This window comes from Podarcis muralis, chromosome 8 (assembly GCF_964188315.1).
Source record: "Podarcis muralis chromosome 8, rPodMur119.hap1.1, whole genome shotgun sequence".
Taxonomy (NCBI): Eukaryota; Metazoa; Chordata; class Lepidosauria; order Squamata; family Lacertidae; genus Podarcis; species Podarcis muralis.
The window spans coordinates 68,337,561-68,359,132 of record NC_135662.1 but is presented as its reverse complement, the minus strand read 5'-3'; the positions used below and the strand labels follow the sequence as shown (position 1 = coordinate 68,359,132).

The 21,572-nt window shown below is 44.5% G+C and overlaps 1 protein-coding gene across 1 annotated transcript in view; it reads left to right on the top strand.

Moving 5' to 3' along the window:
* LOC114600089 (glutamate decarboxylase 1-like) overlaps positions 1-19,007 on the top strand; it is a 37,518-nt gene extending 18,511 nt beyond the window's left edge. Inside the window, exons 9-15 of the mRNA XM_077933339.1 lie at positions 491-607; positions 1,396-1,460; positions 3,125-3,203; positions 4,464-4,613; positions 11,706-11,813; positions 16,627-16,716; positions 18,319-19,007. Coding sequence (XP_077789465.1) covers positions 491-607; positions 1,396-1,460; positions 3,125-3,203; positions 4,464-4,613; positions 11,706-11,813; positions 16,627-16,716; positions 18,319-18,492 — 783 coding nt within the window. The 3' untranslated portion in view covers positions 18,493-19,007. The remainder of the gene's footprint in view (positions 1-490; positions 608-1,395; positions 1,461-3,124; positions 3,204-4,463; positions 4,614-11,705; positions 11,814-16,626; positions 16,717-18,318) is intronic.
* Positions 19,008-21,572: the final 2,565 nt, after the last annotated feature.

Here is a 21,572-nt window from a genome sequence, read left to right as displayed (position 1 = left end):
TATCCCGCATCTCTCCCGCTTCCTCATTCGTCAACCTTATCACCTTCTCTACGGGTGCCGGTAAGTGTCCTCTTTCTTCAAGGTCTTTGCTCTCCTACTTTTAAGGCCCGCCAGGTTCTGGGAGATGGAGGGTCTGGAATGCTTTCTAGTGTCAATATGTCAGTCAGCTGCTGCTCTGGCTCTCCCGTGATTTCCTAACTTCCCCCCTCATCTGCCTCTGAGCTGCTGCCTCCCTCAACCCCCTGTTGTAAGTCTATACTCTCTTCCTCCTCCCTGGAAGGGTCAGGATGGGGAGGCGGTCTCCACCATTCCTCCTCCTCTGCCCAGTCCCTGACAGCTGTTGAGCCAAATCGCAAAAAGGACATTTCTGACAGCAGTGTTCCCGGTATGTCCGGGAAATTCTGGATGTATGGCAACCTAGGTTACAACAAAGGACAAGTCCTTGTTGCATGTGCACTAATATAGGCTGCCATCTTGAATTTGTTTTCAGGGCAAAGTACCATTCTATGTGAGTGCCACAGCTGGGACAACTGTGTATGGAGCTTTCGATCCACTCGTTCACATAGCTGACATCTGCGAGAAGTATAACCTCTGGATGCATGTGGATGTAAGGTGGTTGTTGGCTATCTGTTCCATCTTGCTCCTGGAAGTCGAGTTTTGAAATGTTAAATGATTGTAAAATTATTGAAATGTATAAAATTGAAAATCATAAATAATAATAATAACAAAATCTTCCAAGCAAAGAGATCAGTAGTATAGTGACTAAGTTCAGAATGTCTATAGGATTGTCTGTAGATTGGATTCTTATTCCATTACGAAAAGTACTTATGATGTCTGTCTCAGCTTTTTCAGTATGTGGCAACGGCAGCTAGAATAGTAATAGCTCAGAAATGGAAGCAGGAAGAGATCCCAAGGGTAGAAGAGTGGAGAACAAAGTTGATAGAATACGCAGAACTGGATAAATTAACCGGGAAAATTAGATATACTAAAGATCAAAAATTTATTGAGGATTGGAAGAAATTTGTGGGGTATCTGGAAAACAACTGTGATGTAAATACAACGCTAGTGGGGTTTAAAGAGGCACTGTAAACAACTAGTAAATATTGCTTATTTGAAATCTTGAGGAATGGAAGAACAAATGGCAATAGGAAAGAATGGAATGTGAACTAAAGATATTACTACGAATGAGGCCAATGACGTTGAAGGAAGTCCAAAATGTTTATGATTTGTTTATGATTTGTTTGTATGATTTGTTGGAACCTAATAAAATTTTAAAATGGAAAAAAAAAGAAAAGAAAAGTACTTATGATGAGTTGAAGGCAAAATTTTAATAAATGGTGTTGGTGAACAGTGGCATTCTCCCAGTAAGATAAGCGTGTGTTTCGTTTCTGATAGGCAGCATGGGGAGGTGGCCTGCTTCTGTCGAGAAGACATTCCCACAAACTGAGCGGCATTGAAAGGTAATCCCATTATGTTCTTTAAGGGGATGCTGCAGTGAGATCAACATATTAGCCAGTCTTTCTCCTCGCTTCAGACCTCTTGCTGAAGTGCAGACTGTAAGGCCTGTCACCATAGTAATAGTGACTCATAGTAGGAGTGGAAGCGAGTTGTTGCACTGAGTTTGAGGGGGAAAGGAAAATAAATCTAGAGCAGTACCAAGTTTTATATTATGTAAGACAGGGGTGAGGAGCCTCAGGCCTGGGGGCTGAATGTGGCCCTCTCTGGCCCCCAAGACCCTTCCAAGGCCACAGCCCTCCCTACGCCCCCCCCCAGGGCCAATCTGGAGTGCTTGTGTCTGGCTACAATGTGTCCTTGAATACCACAGACTTAATCTGGATGGTCCCTGGCAAAGACCCTGATGTTGGGAAAGATGGAGGGCACAAGGAGAAGGGGACGACAGAGGACGAGATGGTTGGACAGTGTTCTCAAAGCTACCAGCATGAGTTTGACCAAACTACGGGAGGCAGTGAAAGACAGGAGTGCCTGGCGTGCTCTGGTCCATGGGGTCACGAAGAGTCGGACACAACGACTAAACAACAACAATGACAAATCTGGATGGAAGGAGAGTGCATGTGTATGTCTGGAATCCTCTGACTTTGACATGGCTGGAATGTAGCCTCTTGTCAGGGAGCCGGCAAGGAGAGCAGGTTGTTCGCAGATCAGAGAAAGAGAGTGAAACACTAGCTAACATACAATTAGTTTCTTTATTAAGAAAGCAGAACAAAGAGCACATGGAGATTTCTAAGGATTGCTCCTGCCTAGATGAAGCAGTTGCCCGGATTGGCTTGTAACTCCCCCTCCACTCTTACTCCTTCTGTGTCAGGCCCCTTCCTCCATCTACGGTGACCCCCAGGGGACCTTCTCTGTGTCTGCCTGGCTCTGTGTTCTGTGGTATGCAGCAGACGTCTTGTTCTGGCAGTGGGGGGTGGCTACAGGCTGTTAGAGAAGGTGTCAGTGTAGCTCCGTGGTGGACCCGCCAAGTCTGATTCCTGTTCCTGTCCTGTTTCCTCCTCTTCATCATCTTCCAAGCTCCCAGCCTCCAGTACCTCCCAGCTCTTCCCTTCCTCTGTGGTGTGGCTGGTTCCCCACCACCAGGATTCTGGGTCCAAACCCTTTCCCTCTGCACTTGGCCAGGTGGCTTCCTCATCCAGCCAGTCCCTGACACATCTTCTACAAAGAGTCGCACCTGTTCCCCTGTCCACCTTTTGCCTCCCTTTGCCCCACTGCTATGCACCCCCCCAAAAAAGTTGTCTGAACAAGACCCCTCTTCCCCTGATGTAAGAGACCTACAAGTTTATTTGCACTCTGTTCCCTGTTGGCATAATTTCATACCAATTTTTTTTGCAGCATCAAATGCTGCGTCCCCATTCTCTCGAAAGTCCTGCTGACTTTTCGTTTTGCTTCCCCCGCCTCCCGCTCCCCATTCTCCTGTCAAGCTGCTTTGATGATAAACCTTGTGGATCAAAGTTGCTGATATGAACATCTCTATAAAGTATTATTAGGTCGGTGACTTCATCGCTAATGCTTCCAACTAATATTTATGTGTGCGTTTATATGCTTCAGAGTATACGACCCATTTCAAACCTGGCATATTCATTATCTTTTAATTTTCTTCTTTACCTAGGGCTAATTCTGTCACGTGGAATCCTCACAAGCTGATGGGAGTTCCGCTGCAGTGCTCTGCTTTCTTAGTCCGTGAGAAGGTAACACCCACCCCCTTCCTACCATGGACAGAGCTCAATATCTCAGGGCAGACACAGGATCCCAGACCAGTTTTCAATGCCACTTCTTTAAAATGGAGCTAAGTTCCACACAAGCATGACTAGATTTGCTGTCTGATGCGACTCCTATTGCACCTGGTAGGACTTGCTTTAGAGAAAACATGCGTATGACTGGGTTGTAAAGTGCATCTGGAGAGCACCAGATTGAGGAAGGCTGTGCTAGGCTATATATCTGCAGGCAATGCAAACATAACAATATGTGACATGCCAAGCTGAATGCAGTCCATCAGCTATGTAGTGTAGCCTGCTAGATGCTGGCTGTGTGCAGAGTCAAGGATTTTGAAGTATCCAGCAGGCCATAATATGGGAGTGGACTGCATTCAGCTTGGTGGGTCACAAGTTGTACCGAGACTGTTTGAGTTGATCTCTTTCACATGAACACACTGGCTGGGGCAACCCAGCCAGATGGGTGGGGTATAAATATGATGATGTACCGTGTACGTACCGTGACCTTATCATTTTTCTTCCACTGCTTTTGTCTCGAATCCTGCCTGTGATTTCATTCGACTATAGTTAAAACAGCTATTTAAAACGCTGAAATCATCGCTGAAATCAGCGATAAGCTAAAATATATATTAAAACACATGTAAACATTCTGCAAATCTGGGGGAGGCATGTCTGAAGCAGGTACGGAAAGGAGTGTAGTGAAGACACCTGCTTGATGTCAATAGGCAGGGAGTTCGAGATTGTGAGTGTGGCCACACTTAAAGATCAATTTCTTACAAATCCATAGGGAGTATTATCTACATCTGCAACAGTGCCAGATCCACAGACTGAGTGGGCATATATGGGGAAAGGTGATCTCACTGGTAGAGTCTCATGCTGTAGCCCCACTGAAATCAGTTGTATCTAAGGTAATTGTGACTAAGTTATGCCATTTATTTCAATGGGGCTAAAACATGACCATTGTCATCATGCCCAGCTTGTGGACTTCCCTTAGCCATCTGGCTGACAATTGTGGAGATCAGGATGCCAGGCCAGATGTGATTAGAGAGATCTGTTCCAGCAGAGTTCTTCTTTATGTTCCCTGTACACATGCATATCATGTTCAGGCAAATCTCTCAGAGCAGGTTCTACAAAATCATTAAAATGTCAATAAATTATGTTTACTTCCTGTCACTGAATAGTTTCAAACGTGATTCCAAATGCAGCATTATCTTAACAGTTCTATCCCTCTGCTAGGGTCTTCTCCAAGCCTGTAATCAGCTCTGTGCCGGATATCTCTTCCAACCAGACAAACAGTATGACACAGCTTACGACACTGGGGACAAGGCAATCCAGTGTGGCCGGCATGTTGACGTATTCAAGCTGTGGCTAATGTGGAGAGCTAAGGTAGGAAACATCTTGCAGGGATCAGAATCCCACATGGGAGGAAGTCGCTGAGATATATTGCATAACAATGACATTCATCATGAAAAGATGAATCTGAAGCCATGGAAGGGAGGGAGAGGAAGGGAGAGCAGGGGAACTGCAGGTAAAGTGAGGTTGCCAAACCCACAAAACTCTTCTATATTGATGCACCCAGGGCTTTTTTCAGCTGGAACTCACTCAAACTCAGTTCTGGCACCTCTTAGGTGGGCACCATTGTCATTCTAAGAGAACAAGGGAGGTGTTCGTGGTGAGTTCTAGCATCTCTTTTTGTAGAAAAATAGCACCTGCTGAGGAACATCTGCCACAGAGTGACGCATTAGTTTCTGAGGGATATTCCAAAGGACATGTTTTCTTCTGCTCCAGAGGGTAGAAACTGAAGCAGTGGATTCAAATTACAAGAAAGGAGAATCTGGCTAAACCTTAGGAAGTAACCAAACAATTAAACCCCAGTGTTGCAAACAAATATCAGTAATATCCAAAGGCAACACGATGACCAAGTACAGTAATGCGATGTCAATATAAACTCTTTATATAATCTATACAGAACATTGAACAATATGACATATATGAAATATGCACTCTTTGCAAAACCAAATAAACAGAAATCTTCTAAATCTCTGAAAGTCACAAAATATGCACTCTTGATGACATAAAACCAAATAAACATAAGTCTTATAGGTCTCTGAAAGTCTTTGTGGGCAATGCAAATCTCTGAGAGAAGCAACCATATAGAGTGGTTACATAACTTTATGACCACTGTTCCATAGCAATTGTTGTTATACAATTCCATTCACCATATGGATGGGATTATGAAGCATTTCTGTAGCCTTCTGCTGTGCTGAAGAAGAATTCCATGAAACAGTGGGTATATCCAGAATCACTGTTCACTACGTCTGTTTGTGGACCACTTTGGCAGCGTTGGAGCTCATAAAACAAAGATTTATGCCTTGTTTTCACCAGATAAGAATATGACCCATTGCTTCTCTCTCTATGTTTTCAAGAGAATCCATCAAGAGTGCATATTTTGTGACTTTCAGAGATTTAGAAGATTTCTGTTTATTTGGTTTTGCAGAGAGTGCACATTTCATATATTTCATATTGTTCAATGTCCTGTATAGATTATATAAAGAGTTTATATTGACATTGCATTGTTGTACTTGGTCGTCATGTTGCATTTGGATATTACTAAACATTAGGAAGGACTTCCAGCCGTGGAATGGACTACCTCGGAAGGTGGTAAACTCCTTCATTGCAAGTTTTTAAACAGAGGTTGGATGGCCATCTGCCAGGGATTCTTTAGTTGCGATTCCTGCGCCACATGGGATTGCACTAGATCATCCTTGGGACCCTTTCCAAGTCTACAATTCTATGATTCTGTGACCTCATGCAGAGGCTTGGTCCATCAAGCTCACTAATGTCTACCCTTGGCTGGAGGTGGCTCTCCAGGGCTTAAGACAGCCCCAGCTGGAGATGCCAGAGATGAACCTGGGACCTTCTGCATGCAAAGCAGTTGCACTACCTTTGAGTTTCAGCTCTTCCCTGTAGGCAGTGCACATATTGTCTAATTCAGAGATGGGGAACCTGTAGTTCTCCAAATGTACCTGGACTACAATTCCTACAATTCTTGACCATTGGGCATGCTGGGAAACTGCCAGGGAGATATAGTCCATCATGGCCCCAAGCCGGCTGCCGGACTTCCATCGATCTCCCGTAGCCAGGCAGATCCAGCAGTTAGCGACACGAAGCCTCAGAAATAGATTGCCACATTCCAGGCTTGTGCACACTGTTCTTTATCAGCAGAACCACAGCCAGAAAGCTTGCACCGTAGAAGAGAGCATAATTTACAGACTTTATTTAGCGTTGAACAGAACAAAGGAAAACATGACCGTTCTGTGTCAGTGTCTCCGACCGACTGAAATCGAAAGGAAACAGCAAGCATAAACATCCTGTGACTAGGACATGCGCAGACTCTGTGACTCTCAAAGCCTGCTCCCTCTTAAGGTGGAACGGAAATATCCTAACATCCTCCCCCTTTCCGTGTAACCTGTTGTACCTGTGGTTCACCCAATTGCAACCTCTGTGTGTAAACCTTAAGTTGTTCTTTGTTAACAACCTTAGACAACAGATCAGCAGGAATTTCATTTCCTGCCATGTAGGACACCCGAATCAGTCCTTTCTGAATACACTCTCTTGCACGATGTAGCTTAATCTGCAAGTACTTGGTTCTTTGCTTGCAACTCTCAGAGTTCAGCAAAGCCAAACACGATCTATTGTCTTGATACACTTGTATAGGACATTTCACAGAAACCCCGATGTCCTTAAACAGTTGCATCAACCATTCACAATCCATGAGTGAAAATGACAGAGCATTGAGTTCTGCTTCACAGGAACTTAGGCTCACTGTTGTTTGCTTCTTGCACAACCAGTCAAACAGGCAGTGGTTGTACATGTAGCATACTCCAGAAGTGCTTGTACCATCTGTGGTGTCACTTCCAAAACTTGCATCCGCAAAGATTTCAAGACCTCCAGTCTTCTGACTGGTGAACCTCAGCCTGTAGCGCATAGTCCCTTTCAAATAGCGGGCTATGCGCTTCAGAGCTTTCCAATCCTGAACCGTAGGATTGTTGGCATGTCTGCTAAGCAGATTACAGCTTACAGCTATGTCAGGTCTTGAACATCTGGCAATGAAATTCAGCTTGCCTAGAACGCATCTGTATAGCGTTGTGTCAGAAAACGCTTCAGCAGTACTGTCTACCTGGTAACCTGTCACCATCGGTGTGTCTGCTGGGTTTGCATCAACCAAATTCAACCTGGTTAATACATCAGCAATTTTCTGTGTTTGGTGTACCAGAAAATTACCTGCTTGGTCCTTCTCCACCTGCAGAGAAAGATAGTTGGATACCTCACCAAGATCCTTCATGTCAAAGTGCTCCTTCAGCTGAGCTAGGGTGCTTTGGTAGAAAGCCTGATTCTTCCAAAACATCAGAAGATCATCAACAAAACATAAACAATACAGTTTGTTTTGCCCCTCCTCCTTGACAAACACACATGGATCAGCTTTGCCCTGGTGAAAACCTAGAGAAAGCAACGTTTCAGTGAGTTTTGTGTTCCAACACCTGGCACTCTGCTTGAGACCATATAAGGATTTCCGCAGTTTACAGACCATTCCCTTCTGTATCTGCATCCCGTCAGGTGGAAGCATGAACAGCTCCTCGTTCAAAATCCCGTACAAAAAAGCTGTATTAATGTCGTGGTGGGAAACATGCAGTTTCTCCTCCGCAGCAATCTTGAGCATCAGCCGAATGCTCTCATATTTGACAGTGGGAGAGTAGGTCTCGTGGTAATCCTGTCCTGGTACCTGTGAAAAACCTCTGGCAACCAATCTGGCTTTGTGTCTGACAACCTTGCCATTCTGGTCCGTCTTGGCCTTGAAGACCCATTTGCTGCCAACCAGTCTCATTCCTGGGACTACCGGTACCAGTTCCCAAGTTTGGTTCCTGTTCAAGGAATCAACTTCAGCCTTCATGGCATTAAGCCAAGGCTCAGCATCTTTAGAGGTTAACTCCTGAACCTCTTTGAATCTTGAAGGTTCCCACACCTTCTCTGAGCTACTAAGAACAGCAGTTGCAGTCTTAGCAAACTCATCAGCAAATCTCTTTGGAGGTCTGCCTTTGGTCGCCCTTTCAGACCTGCGTACTAGACGCAAGTCTTCTGGACTCATCTCCTCTTTCTTAGGAGAAAAATGACCAATGGTGAACAGTGGTTCTTCCAGTTCATTGTCAGACGCATCAGATGGTCTGACTGAGGCCTTTGCACTCTGGTAGTCTGCTGTGTCATCACTGTCACTGACACCAGCAGCCGCGCCGCCCACTGAACTGGAATCCGAACTCTGATCATCATCATCATCATCCTCATCATCATCATCCTCAGCAGCTTCCTCAGCTTTAGCTGCTTGCTTGACATCACCTTCATCCTCCTCTGGGTAACTCTGGAAAATTCCCACATTTTCCCCCCACTTAGGATTGTACTCAACACTCCTTGTGAACTTAATGGATTTGGAGTTAGTCATCCATACCCTGTATGCACCTTTTTCGTACCCCATGAACAAACCATGTGCCCCACGCTTCCCAAGCTTGTTGGTTTGTGGGGTGCGTACCCACATGTCAGAACCAAAAATTCTCATGTGTTTGGTGTTGGGTTTCTTGCCAAACATCTTCTCATAGGGGGTACAACCAATGGGTGATGACAATCTGCGATTAACGGAGTAAACCAGATTCCCCAAAGCCTCCCCCCAAAACTTATCAGGGAGATTGGCATCATGCAACAAGGTTTTCATTCCTTGCAGCAATGTTTGATTTGCTCTCTCCGCAAGCCCATTCATCCATGGCGATCTGGGGGTTGACATGTCATGCTGGATTCCCTTCTCAGTCAGGAAAGCTTCAAACTGCTGAGAAGTGAATTCCCCGCCCCGATCGGTAAAAAGACAGGAAATACGTTTACCGTGAGCATTCTCCAACCAAGCACAGAATGCCTTAAACTTCGGAAACGCTTGCGATTTCTGTTCGAGCAAAAACACATGAATGTACCTAGAAAAAGAATCAATTAGAACCATGAAGAACCTTGCTCCTCCTAAAGAGGGCGTAAGTGGCCCAACCAGGTCTGCGTGCACTAGCTGGTAGGGCTTGGAAGCCTGCCTGCTAGACTCTTTGCCTTTTGGAGCAACCTTCACCTTGTTCTCTGCACAAGATACACATTTCATATGAAATTTACAGGGTTTGATGTTCAAACCCTCAACCACCTCTGGCATCTTGGCCAGTGCCTTCCAAGAGAGGTGACCAAACCTTCGATGCGCTTCATGAATGCAACCTGCATGAAGAACTTTGTTAGTTTGTGCAACACAACAAGAATCAGCATTAGATACAACAGCAGTGTCATCATAAGTTATATGGAACAAACCATCCATAAACTTTGCATGCAAATAGTCCTCTTTGCCTTTACTGATGACACAGATGCTCCTCTTGAAGGAAATCTGAAAACCACGTCCAGTAAGCTGCGGGACGCTCAACAAATTGCTTGCAGCTCCAGGAACATACAGAACATTACTGATGGTTGTATGCAAACTTGCAAGTTTCACAGTCCCTTCTCCTGCAATTTGCAACGTCCTTCCATCAGCCAGGTGGATCTCACCTTCCTGAGGCTTGAAGGAGATAAAGAGGTGCCGATCCTTCGAGATGTGGCGGGTACAGCCCGAATCAACAACAAAACTGCCTTTGGCTGTTGGAGCAGCCTTCACAGCAAGCAAACCCTTGTTTTCCACTTGCTTGGGCTTTTGCAGCTTGCCCCCCTGCTGCTCCTGGTCAGCAGACGTGCCTTTAGCCTTTGGTGAAGCTGTGCCAGCAAACATAGCCTTGTTTTTCCCTGGCGCGGGCTTTCCACCCCCCTTCTGCTTCGGGCCACCTGCAGGCTTTTTCTTTTGTTTATTTCCAGTCTTTGGACAAAACCTCTGAGTATGACCTTGGTTCCCACAGTTCCAGCACTTCACAGCTGCCAACGCTTTGGCTCCCCCTGGAGGCTGGAATGCTGTCCCACTTTGCTCCCCCTGAAGCGCACAAGCCGACTCAGCTGCATTCCTTCTATCATATTCGTTTTGCAAAGTCGCCAAGACCTTTGTAGCAGTGAGGTCTTGTGCTGGGAGGGTCGCCAGCTGACTTGCCACGGCATGATAGCTTTCATCCAGGGAGTCCAGGATGAGAATTGCAAACAGTGACTCAGGCATATTGAAACCTCTCTGAGTCAATTCCTGTCTGAGATGCTGCAAATGTAAAACGTGGGCTCTAAGATCTTCCCCTGGCTCTAAACGCTTCCTGTGCAGTTTTCTGAAATAAAGCAACACAGACCCAGCCTCTTGTCGGAGATGACAGGCTTTAAGCCCGTCCCACATCTCACGGGCAGTTGCCTTGCCAGCCAAGGTGATTAACTCTTCAGGAGCTACTGAGAGCAAAATTATCCCCATGGCTCTCGAATCCTGTGCTTTCCACTCATCTGTCACAGGGGCTGGGGGGTTCTCAGAAATGGTATTCCACACTCCAAGCCTTCTCATCTGGCCCTCACAGTACCTTGCCCAGGTCTGATAGTTGTGGCCATTTAGCTTCGGTGGACACGGAGCTACTTCTGAGGATTGTAAAAGATCCATCTCAGGTCTTTACGTGAGCCCAAGTCTTTATGCCTTCAAAGACTTATTATCTCGGCAGCCCATTAATCACGAACTCCCTGGCTTGGCTCCCAGGCCAATTAAGCCTTGCCGGAGTTCAAAGGCTCCTTGTTGAGGTAAACAGAAAAGCCTCCGCTCTCGCTGCTTTCGCTTTTCACATACCTCTCAAACGCAGTCTGTTGCAGCTTTACTCTCCTGTAGGTGCTGTGAATCTGGGCCCAAAACCTTGTTGTTGGGAAACTGCCAGGGAGATATAGTCCATCATGGCCCCAAGCCGGCTGCCGGACTTCCATCGATCTCCCGTAGCCAGGCAGATCCAGCAGTTAGCGACACGAAGCCTCAGAAATAGATTGCCACATTCCAGGCTTGTGCACACTGTTCTTTATCAGCAGAACCACAGCCAGAAAGCTTGCACCGTAGAAGAGAGCATAATTTACAGACTTTATTTAGCGTTGAACAGAACAAAGGAAAACATGACCGTTCTGTGTCAGTGTCTCCGACCGACTGAAATCGAAAGGAAACAGCAAGCATAAACATCCTGTGACTAGGACATGCGCAGACTCTGTGACTCTCAAAGCCTGCTCCCTCTTAAGGTGGAACGGAAATATCCTAACAGCTAGGGCCAATGGGAGCTGGAGTCCAGCAACATCTGATGGGCTGCAGGTTTGTTCTGGATTTCTGCTATACTTGTACCCTACTGACACTTGGTTTTTGTAGGCTGACCTGTGAGTTGCCAGGAGGCTAGATTTACTGGCCTTTCCATCCTTTAAATAGTATGACACAGTCTAGATGCAAAGTGAACTCTCTCACTTTGTCTCTTTCCCTCCACTGATATCTTACAGGGCACGCGAGGATTTGAAACGCTTATCAATAGATTTCTAGAACTTGCAGAATACCTTTACAAGGAACTGAAGACAAGAAAGAACTATGAGCTTGTGTTTGATGCCGAGGTAAGCATTGAACAAGGAGAGTAGTACTGGATTACGCATTGATCCTGGCATCCTGCCTCTAAAAACAGCAGGTCCCAGATACTACAGAAGTCCTGTTTTCAAAATGAGAGATCCATTTGAAATCCCAGGGTATAAATTGCCACAGAAGCTCAGCTTTTGTGTATGGATTGTTTCGGTTAGGCTCAGGATCCTCTCTCTCTCTCTCTCTCTCTCTCTCTCTCTCTCTCTCTCTCTCTCTCTCTCTCCCTACCCAGACCCTGAGATCATCTTTTGATGCCCTTCTTGGTGTGCCTCCTCCATGAAAGGTCAGGAGGGTGTCAACACGAGAACGGGCCTTTTCTGCAGTGGTTCCCCATTTGTGGAATGCTCTCCCTAAGGAGGCTCACCTGGCACCTTCCTTACACACTTTTGGTGTCATGCAAAAATGTTCCTTTTCAACCAGGCCTTTGGCTGATTAACTTATGATGCCCTTTTAAATGTGTTGTGAGGGGGGGGGATTATTGGCTATATATCTCTATCTATCTATCTATCTATCTATCTATCTATCTATCTATCTATCATCTATCTATCATGTGTGTGTGTAATTTTATGTTGTGAATAACACAGAGATCTATGGATGAAGAGTGGTATACAAATTTAATTATTACTAATAAACAGACTAACGCACAACCCAATAGGAATGACTGCCTCTAGCTTGTGGCATAGGCACTTTGAGCTACTTCTGTTTCCTGTTTCCCAGAGCCATTTTGTTTACTAAGTTCCACTCATCTGGCCATGTACATGACTCTGTGTATGAGGCAATTCCATTCAAGTGATTGTTTCAAAAAGTATATTTAAACTTTGTTCATCATGTTGGGTTTTTGGCAAAGTGGAGAAGTGATGATCAATGTCTCTGTGCTATCTGTCAATCAATCTCAATCAGTCAATCAATGGATTGGAAACCTGTGATCCTCCAGGTGTTGGGCTACAACTGCCACTTTCCCTGACCATTGATCATGCTGGATGAGGCTGGTGGGTGTTGGAGTCTAATAGGGTTGCCATATGTCCTCTTTTTCCAGGACACACCCTCTTTTCCATGATGAGAGTCATCATAGAGATCCATAGTTAAAAGCAGACGTCGGCAAATGTGTCCTCTTTTTTGCTTTTCAAAATATGGCAACCCTAGCAGTCTAACAATATCCAGAGGGCCACAGATTCCCCACTCCTGATCTACAAAAAACATAGGGTTTTTAAAAAATCACAAAAATTGGTCTGAGTCAATGTAATCAAATGTTGAGCTGTTTTCATTTTTGAAAAGAAAAGGAAAAAAATGGATATTTCCAGGCTATGTGGAACTCAGTAGAATTTCCAGTGATCTATGAAGTGGGAATGCGTCACACAGCACACCTATGATAAGTAGAACCCAAATAAATTAGGCAAAATAAGTAAATTAGATGCAAAGCTTCTCAGTTTTTTTTTAAGGTCTATGAGCCACAGATTGTTGCTTCGGCTGGTGTAGGATTGTGATGATCAATAAAATACTTCCAGCAAGTTTTCTTCTGCAATGTATGCAGATACTTGTACTGTGTATAGATATGAACCACAGGTAACCTCACTGATTTCCCTGAGCTAGTAATGCATAAAATACTTAATAAAGATGCGAGTATCTGAAGGAGCTATCATCACTTTTACACAATATCCCAGAGAGAGAGAAAACCAGGCTAGGAAATGATGCTCAGTAAGAACCAAAGAGATATTAAAAGTAACAGAGAGGCTTTATGATTCTAGCCGGCTGGTGTAAAATATATAATGTAAATATACTGTGAGAAGAGGATGCGCTTTGCCACCAAATATGTGTGGTTCTTATGGGATGTTGCTGCATGAGTTTCATTTGTGCCCAGACATGCTATGCTGAAACCTTGTTTCCTCCCAGTTTGATGTAAGCCTAGTCTGGGGGAAAGAGACGCCTTTAAAGGTGAAAATAAATCATTTAGATGCACCAGTGTCCTAAGTGTGATAGCTGTGACTGGCCAAGATTGGATCCATGTTGATACTAGGAATCATTTATTAATCAATATATCTCAGAAGCAGTTCAATGAAATCCATCTGTCAAATGAAAACTGTCCGTCCTTTCAGTATATTGGATTGTGTCCAGTGGAGATCACATTGGCCTCATAGTTGCCAATCCCTTCTTCAGGCTTTGATTATGAGAGCAAAAAAATGAACATCCAATAGTCAAGACAGAAACAACTGGGTAGTCAGGCTGATGGTTACTTGGTTGCAGAAGTTTACTGGCCACTGCTGTTGGCATGGAGATAGTCTAGGTTGAATGCAAACATGCCATTCTGATGTCATGTGTGATGTCACAAAGAGGATATGCTTTAAGTCTTGGTAAAGCCAAAAGCAGTTAACAGTCAGACTGCATCTCAGCACTGTCAAGATGGATCTGCATAACAGGTGATGAATAATTTTATTTGGGGAATATATTAACTTTTACAGCGGGTGGTGCTGTGGGTAAAACCTCAGCGCCTAGGACTTGCCGATCGCATGGTCAGCGGTTCGAATCCTCGCGGCGGGGTGAGCTCCTGTCGTTCGGTCCCAGCTCCTGCCCACCTAGCAGTTCGAAAGCACCCTTAAGTGCAAGTAGATAAATAGGTACCACTTTATAGCGGGAAGGTAAACAGAGTTTCCGTGTGCTGCGCTGGTGCCGGTTCGCCGGAGCAGCTTCTTCACACTGGCCACCTGACCTGGAAGTGTCTGCGGACAGCGCTGGCTCCCGGCCTCTAGAGTGAGATGAGTGCACAACCCTAGAGTCTGTCAAGACTGGCCCGTACGGGCAGGGGTACCTTTACCTTTACCTTTTTATTAACTTTTACTATTGGGGAAATGTTTTAGATTGGCGGCCCATTTGTACCCCATCAAGTTGAGGCCAATAGATAGGTATTCACAACCCTGTACCCATCAAATAATCAACATTATGGGTGACTTTGGGACTGATTCACACAACCACATTTCCTTTCTCTACTCTATACCCCGCATCTCTCCCACTTCCTCATTCGTCAACCTTATCACCTCCTCTACGAATGCTGGTAAGTGTCCTCTTTCTTCATGCTCTTTGCTCTCCTACTTTTCAGGTTTGCTGGGTTCTGGGAGATGGTGGGTCTGGAATGCTTTCTAGAGTCAATGTGTCAGCCAGCTGCTGCTCTGGCTCTCCCATGATTTCCCAACTTTCCCCCTCATCTGAGCTGTGACCTCCCTCAAACCCCTGTTGTAAGTCTATACTGTCTTCCTCTTCCTCCTCCCCGGAAAGGTCAAGATGGGGAGCCCATCCAGCCCAATGCATGTCTCCAACCCTCAAAAGCTTCTCCTGAGGTCTGGGGGGGGGGCGGGCAGTGCAAAACAGAGCATCCAGGGCTGCACTTGGAACAGGGCAGTGGTGAAAATATGGTCTCTTGCTTTGAGGCAAGTGGAAACACTTCCAACAGCACAAAGCCACCACTGTTTGCAACCCAATGTCTGAAAGTTAGACTTCAAGTATGACAAATTCAACACCGAATTAGGGCTGCAGTGAATTCAGCCTGTTGTAACCCACAACCCTTGCAGTTCGTAGATGAAGACTCTGATGTGGATGAGGTTCAAGCCACCCCCTTGATGGGAGAAACTTATTCAAAGGATGAATCTCCTATGTTATCTCTGCCTCTCTAGCTTTGCAGAAGTCAAGGACTAGAAGATTATAAGTTGAGGGCCTTTTTATCCAGCCAGCCAGCTCCTCAAGGGAGGCAGAGCTTTATCACTGGTTATCCTGTACATAAAGCTTCACTGAGCTTCCTTGGGTTCTAGCTCCCTGCAGAGGTGGCATCTATTGTAGCAGCCTTAGTAGGGCCTCTGGGAGCTGTCCAAGGTACCATCTGCTTTCTTTGTCAATGGAAACTACCAGTTTCCCCTGTGAGCTTTGAATGTCAACGCATTTCATGCTCGGACCCACAAATTCAGCTGAAATACATGTCTTGGTTGAGTTTATTCTTGGCTGAGACCTTATTCATGACTGAATTTGGGTGATCTTGGGCCAGTCACTCACTCTCAGCCTAAGCTACCTCTCAAGGTTGTGGTGAGGATAAAATAGAGAGATCTACATACTCCACATTGAGCTCCTTGAAGGAAAGGTGGACAACAAATAAATGAATACTTTTGTATAAATTAGAATTCTGACTTTTCAGACATTGTACTGAGAGTGCTGACAGTTGTCATTTGACAAACTGATTTTATCGAACTATTTGTGTGACATATTTGCTAATAAATCTGGCTTACCAATAGTCATCTCACCTGGGGTTTTGGTACATTTATATGATTTATTTTCACTTTTTAAAGCCAGCTCTTTCCCAGAGACCAGGCTTATATCATACTGGGATGAATTTAGATTTCACAGTAACATACAACTGACTCTTGTAAGACTTTTTTTTGAGTAATGATCGTTTGGCAACTGCCAGCTAGATTAAGAAGCATCTCTGGGACTTTTTATATATTTGGAGTCTTACTAAACATTGGCTTCCATGTTAATTTTGTGCAAGGAAATTGTGAAAACCAAGATTCTCTCCTTCAGATTCTGGAAACTTTTTGAAATATTTTATATATTAAAAGTTCAGGGAGAATCATTGGGCTTAGGTTTGCTTCACATTCACACACAGTAAGCATTTGTGAGTGAATTGCACTAGAGAAATTGCTGAAAAGGAATTGTGAAGTTTAGAATCTGCCCAGGTGGGTTTAATAAATGGAAACATTTGTTGAAGATAGACATTGGCATTTTGTAATTTGTATTTTATTTTGTTTGTCTAAGCCTGAACTCACCAATGTGTGTTTCTGGTACATCCCACCCAGCCTTCGAAAGATCCCAAAGGGACCAGAGAGAGAAAAAAGACTACATCAGGTAGAATTTCTCATGCCAATCTTTTTGTCAGTCACGGAAAGTGTGTACAGAAATAGGAACACCAATGCTGTTGTTGTGAAGATCTGTTGCAGACCCCAATTTCTTTCATCTACACACCAGAACTAGGGATGGTCTGTGGCAGTTTTGCATATTTTTTAAATCTATAATTCCATTCTGTTGCATTTCCATGTCAATCTGCAATTTTAGGGGGAAAGCCTCTCAGGAATATTAAGGCACAGTTCTCTTAAAACACATATTTAAATGTGTTTTGGTGCACTCTTCAACCCTGAAACTCTTGGATGCTGATTCCTAGAGACTGGTTCCTTCCTGCAGCTGCCCATGGCATAGTCCTGAGAGTATCCTAGCTGTTATGCTTATTACATATTTGGAAGTTTTAGCCAATCATACTACAGCACCAGTGACTAGATACCCTTTTAAAAGAGCTGTTCATAATTGTCTCATAATGTAAGCCCTTTCTTTGCATTTGTTTCCAATACTTGTATTTATTTTATTTAGAGAAATTTATAAACTGCTGAATCAAAGCGCTCTCTTAAGAGGCATACATAGTAAAATTGTACCTAAAACACAGCAAAAACCCACATATACATAAAAATAGCTATTGTTCAAAGCATTGAGAAACCAGTAAAACTTTGGAAACAAAAATAGTTCAATAGATTACACGTGGTGTAAGTTTGCTGAAAAAATTGTTCAGCTGTCATCTAAAACAATATAATAATAATAATAATAATAATAATAATAATAAGAAGAAGAAGAAGAAGAAGAAGAAGAAGAAGAAGAAGAAGTTTATAACCCACCCATCTGGCTGCGTTCCCTCAGCCACTCTGGGCAGCTCCTAATCGAATATTAAAAACACAATACAGCTTTAAACATTAAAAACTTCCCTGAACAGGGCTGCCTTCAGATGTCTTTTAAAAGTAGGATAGTTGTTTATTTCCTTGACATCTGATGGGAGGGTGTTCCACAGGGCAGGTGCCACTACTGAGAAGGCCCTCTGCCTGGTACCCTGTAACCTCACTTCTTGCAGTGAGGGAACAGCTAGAAGGTCCTCGGCGCTGGATCTCAGTGTCCGGGCTGAATGGTGGTGGTGGAGATGCTCCTTCAGGTATACTGAATTTAGAGAGGATGCCTGCCAAATATTGAAAGCACCTGATAAATCTCTTCTTCTGGGTGAGCCAGTGTGGTGTAGTGGTTAAGAGCGGTGGACTCGTAATCTGGGGACCCGGGTTTGCGTCTCCGCTCCTCCACATGCAGCTGCTGGGTGCCCTTGGGCTAGTCACACTTCTTTGAAGTCTCTCAGCCCCACTCACCTCACAGAGTGTTTGTTGTGGGGGAGGAAGGGAAAAGGAGAATGTTAGCTGCTTTGAGACTCCTTTGGGTAGTGATAAAGCGGGATATCAAATCCAAACTCTTCTTCTTGTTTCACATGTCCAATGAGTTCCATCCTTTCTTTACAACCAAACATTACAGTACCGTATCTACTCTGCTACAGATCCAGACCATTGCTACTGCCTATTCATGGAACTAGTCCCTAAATTATTCCAGGACATAATTGCAACTTTTTATATATATCTCCATGTCTAGGTTGCTCCAAAGATAAAAGCGAGGATGATAGAAGAAGGTACTACAATGGTTAGCTATCAGCCTCACGGGAACCATGTGAATTTTTTCAGAATGGTCTTCTCTAACCCAGCAACCAAGAAATCAGATGTTGATTTTCTCTTGGAAGAAATTGAAAGGCTTGGGAAGGATTTGTGACAGCTGGCCATAAATCTCAAAAAGTGGGGACCAACATTTCATTGGGGTAGTGGATCCTGTTTAAAGTTTTGTCACTGTTGTTCTGATGACCTTGGGTGCGTTATTGAGGCTCTTCAACATAGGAACAAACGATGGTTAGAAGCTGCTCCTCTTTAAAACTATCTTCAAATACAAGATCTATTAATGTAGCATTTAAGGAAGGGGTGGGTAGATGATAGACTAGTAGATATCCCATATCTCTGACTTCCATGTGTCTAACAATGTCAGCACTTTTTAGGTGGTGGATTTTAAGCTTGCATAAGGTCTGTGAAGGGACGCGGGTGGCGCTGTGGGTTAAACCACAGAGCCTAGGACTTGCCGATCAGAAGGTTGGCAGTTCAAATCCCCGCGACGGGGTGAGCTCCCGTTGCTCGGTCCCTGCTCCTGCCAACCTAGCAGTTCGAAAGCATGTCAAAGTGCAAGTAGATAAATAGGTACCGCTCCGGCGGGAAGGTAAACGGCGTTTCCGTGCGCTGCTCTGGTTCACCAGAAGCTGCTTAGTCCTGCTGGCCTCATGACCTGGAAGCTGTACACTGGCTCCCTCGGCCAATAAAGCGAGATGAGCGCCGCAACCCCAGAGTCGGCCACGACTGGACCTAAAGGTCAGGGGTCCCTTTACCTTTACCTTTAAGGTCTGTGAAAAGGGTGTGGCAAGAGAGAGGTAACTTAAGCTGGATTCCAAGCTTTGGCAGCTCAGTCGTGTGGCTTGGCAACCTGCCCCAAAGCTGATGTAACTTAAACACTATATAAAAGGTTTGCTTTGCCTCTGCCAGGCCAGCTCTGCCAGCAGTAGCCATGCTGTTGAACGGAGTTTGGATGTGGCGTAGCTTTCTTTACATCAGCTTAACTCACACCAGCTTGCTTTACACCAGCTTCTTGTGCAGAGGATTGCTCCCTTAGGATTTGTCTATTAAATCCTATTTCTCGGATTTGGGATGCTGTTTTCCTTATGAAGACAAGAGGAGTCCATGTATCATTTTCTTAGAATTAATAGGCCCAAGTCCAGGCAGATAGATCTAGATCTACACACACAAAAATATGGTGCACTTTTGATTGCCTTTGATTTGAACCAAACGTACCAGGTCACAATGGACCAACAGATGGCAGCCGTAAGCAAAGCAAGCATCACAAGAGGTCAAAAACACATTTCTTTCTTCTGCCTGTACGATCCATGGGGATGATTTTTATTTTTTGATGTCGGAATAAATCCTTAATATTTATTAGGAAATTATATTTGTGTTGTGTTGAAAAGGGGCATTACTATCAGGGACATTGACAGGGATCTCAATAAGCACAGAGTAATAGATTATTAGCTGAAGTTATATGGATTTAATGTACATAATCCAGAATACGTTGAACAGCATTGCAGCAATATTGTCATTGTATTATGAATGCTAAATAAATTAATAAACGCACAAGTGATTTCCCAATTATGTAAAACATGGTTGATTTCTATGAATTATGTACATGAAACATGCATGTAAAGACAGAGGAAAGTTCTTGTTTTCATCTAGCTATGTCTCCTGTTCATTTGGTGTTAGCTAGGTAAGAGTGTGGAACTTATATAATTGAAGGCCAGGAATCCTATCCCTCCAGCAGGGAGACAAGGCAGCTAGAGCTGCCCATTTTTTGTTCCAAAAATACTTGGTTCTTCTGCTGGTTCAGTGCAGACCTCAGGGGGATCTAGCAGTTCAGGAATGGAACCAGAACAGACCCAAGTCAGCTTCATAGGTAAAGGTAAAGGGACCCCTGACCATTACGTCCAGTCGTGACCGACTCTGGGGTTGCGGCGCTCATCTCGCTTTATTGGCCAAGGGAGCCGGCGTACATCTTCCGGGTCATGTGGCCAGCATGACTAAGCTGCTTCTGGCGAACCAAAGCAGCGCACGAAAATGCCGTTTACCTTCCCGCTGGAGTGGTACCTATTTATCTTTGACGTGCTTTCGAACTGCTAGGTTGGCAGGAGCAGGGACCGAGCAACGGGAGCTCACCCCGTCGCGGGCATTCAAACCACTGACCTTCTGATCGGCAAGTCCTAGGCTCTGTGGTTTAACCCACAGCGCCACCCGCGTCCCTCTCTCCAGGAGGGTACGTAGGATGAAATCATCCTTTCCACCTGTTCTGTGGTCTCACCTATTCTTTTGCTCTTTGTGTGCTTAGAGAACACCAGGATGAATCCCAGTAGCCAGCTTTTGTTTCGCAAATTCTATGGCACTGTTCTGCTCAATAGCTTCATAGGGTGATTTTAACTAGAAAGGTACTCTGTGCTTCAAACTGGTGTCCAGCGTGGCTATTCTTAAACACATTTTAAAATACCAGCAGGCCCTATTCACATACTTCCCACTTGCCTGGTTTGACATGAAGAATTGGAGCCCTACTACCAGTTGGAGTAAGCATGACTGGACTAAATTTGTCAGTGGTCTGACTCAGTATGACTTGGGTGTTGGTTTCTTAAGAGAGGTGGTGATCAGCCAGCTCAGTCCCTTATGGTGGGCTCCCTTGGCTCTACTAGATTATGTGATTCTTCACATTTGAGTGGGATCAGAAGGATTGCAGATACAGCAGGAGGACTTGAGCTGGGTAATCTTGCCAATACTGCAGAAGGACTCACGACAGAGTCTTTGCTGAAGCACTAGCAACGATCTGAGGGGAGAATCTATCCTGCATGTATGAGGCATAAAATAAATTGAGGATGGGTTTTTATGGCTTCTCTGAGTCTCGTTCCATTCTCACAGGTGATGCATCCTTCCCCTGGGCAGCTCTTTTATGGTCTTCTGAAACTTCTCTGAACAATAATGACTCACCCATATATTTTCACATCTGTGCTATGTGTTATAAAACATCTCGGTTCAAATTTTATGAATGCTCTCAATGATTATAGAAGCATTATCTGCCTATCCAAACCTCAAGGGGTGTGCATATCACTTTCCCCAACAACATATATTCCAGTCCTGATTTAATTTGTCTAACGTAGGTTAGTATATACTATTTCTAATGTTCTGCTTATCACATTTGTTAAAAGCACCTAACTCTTAGATATT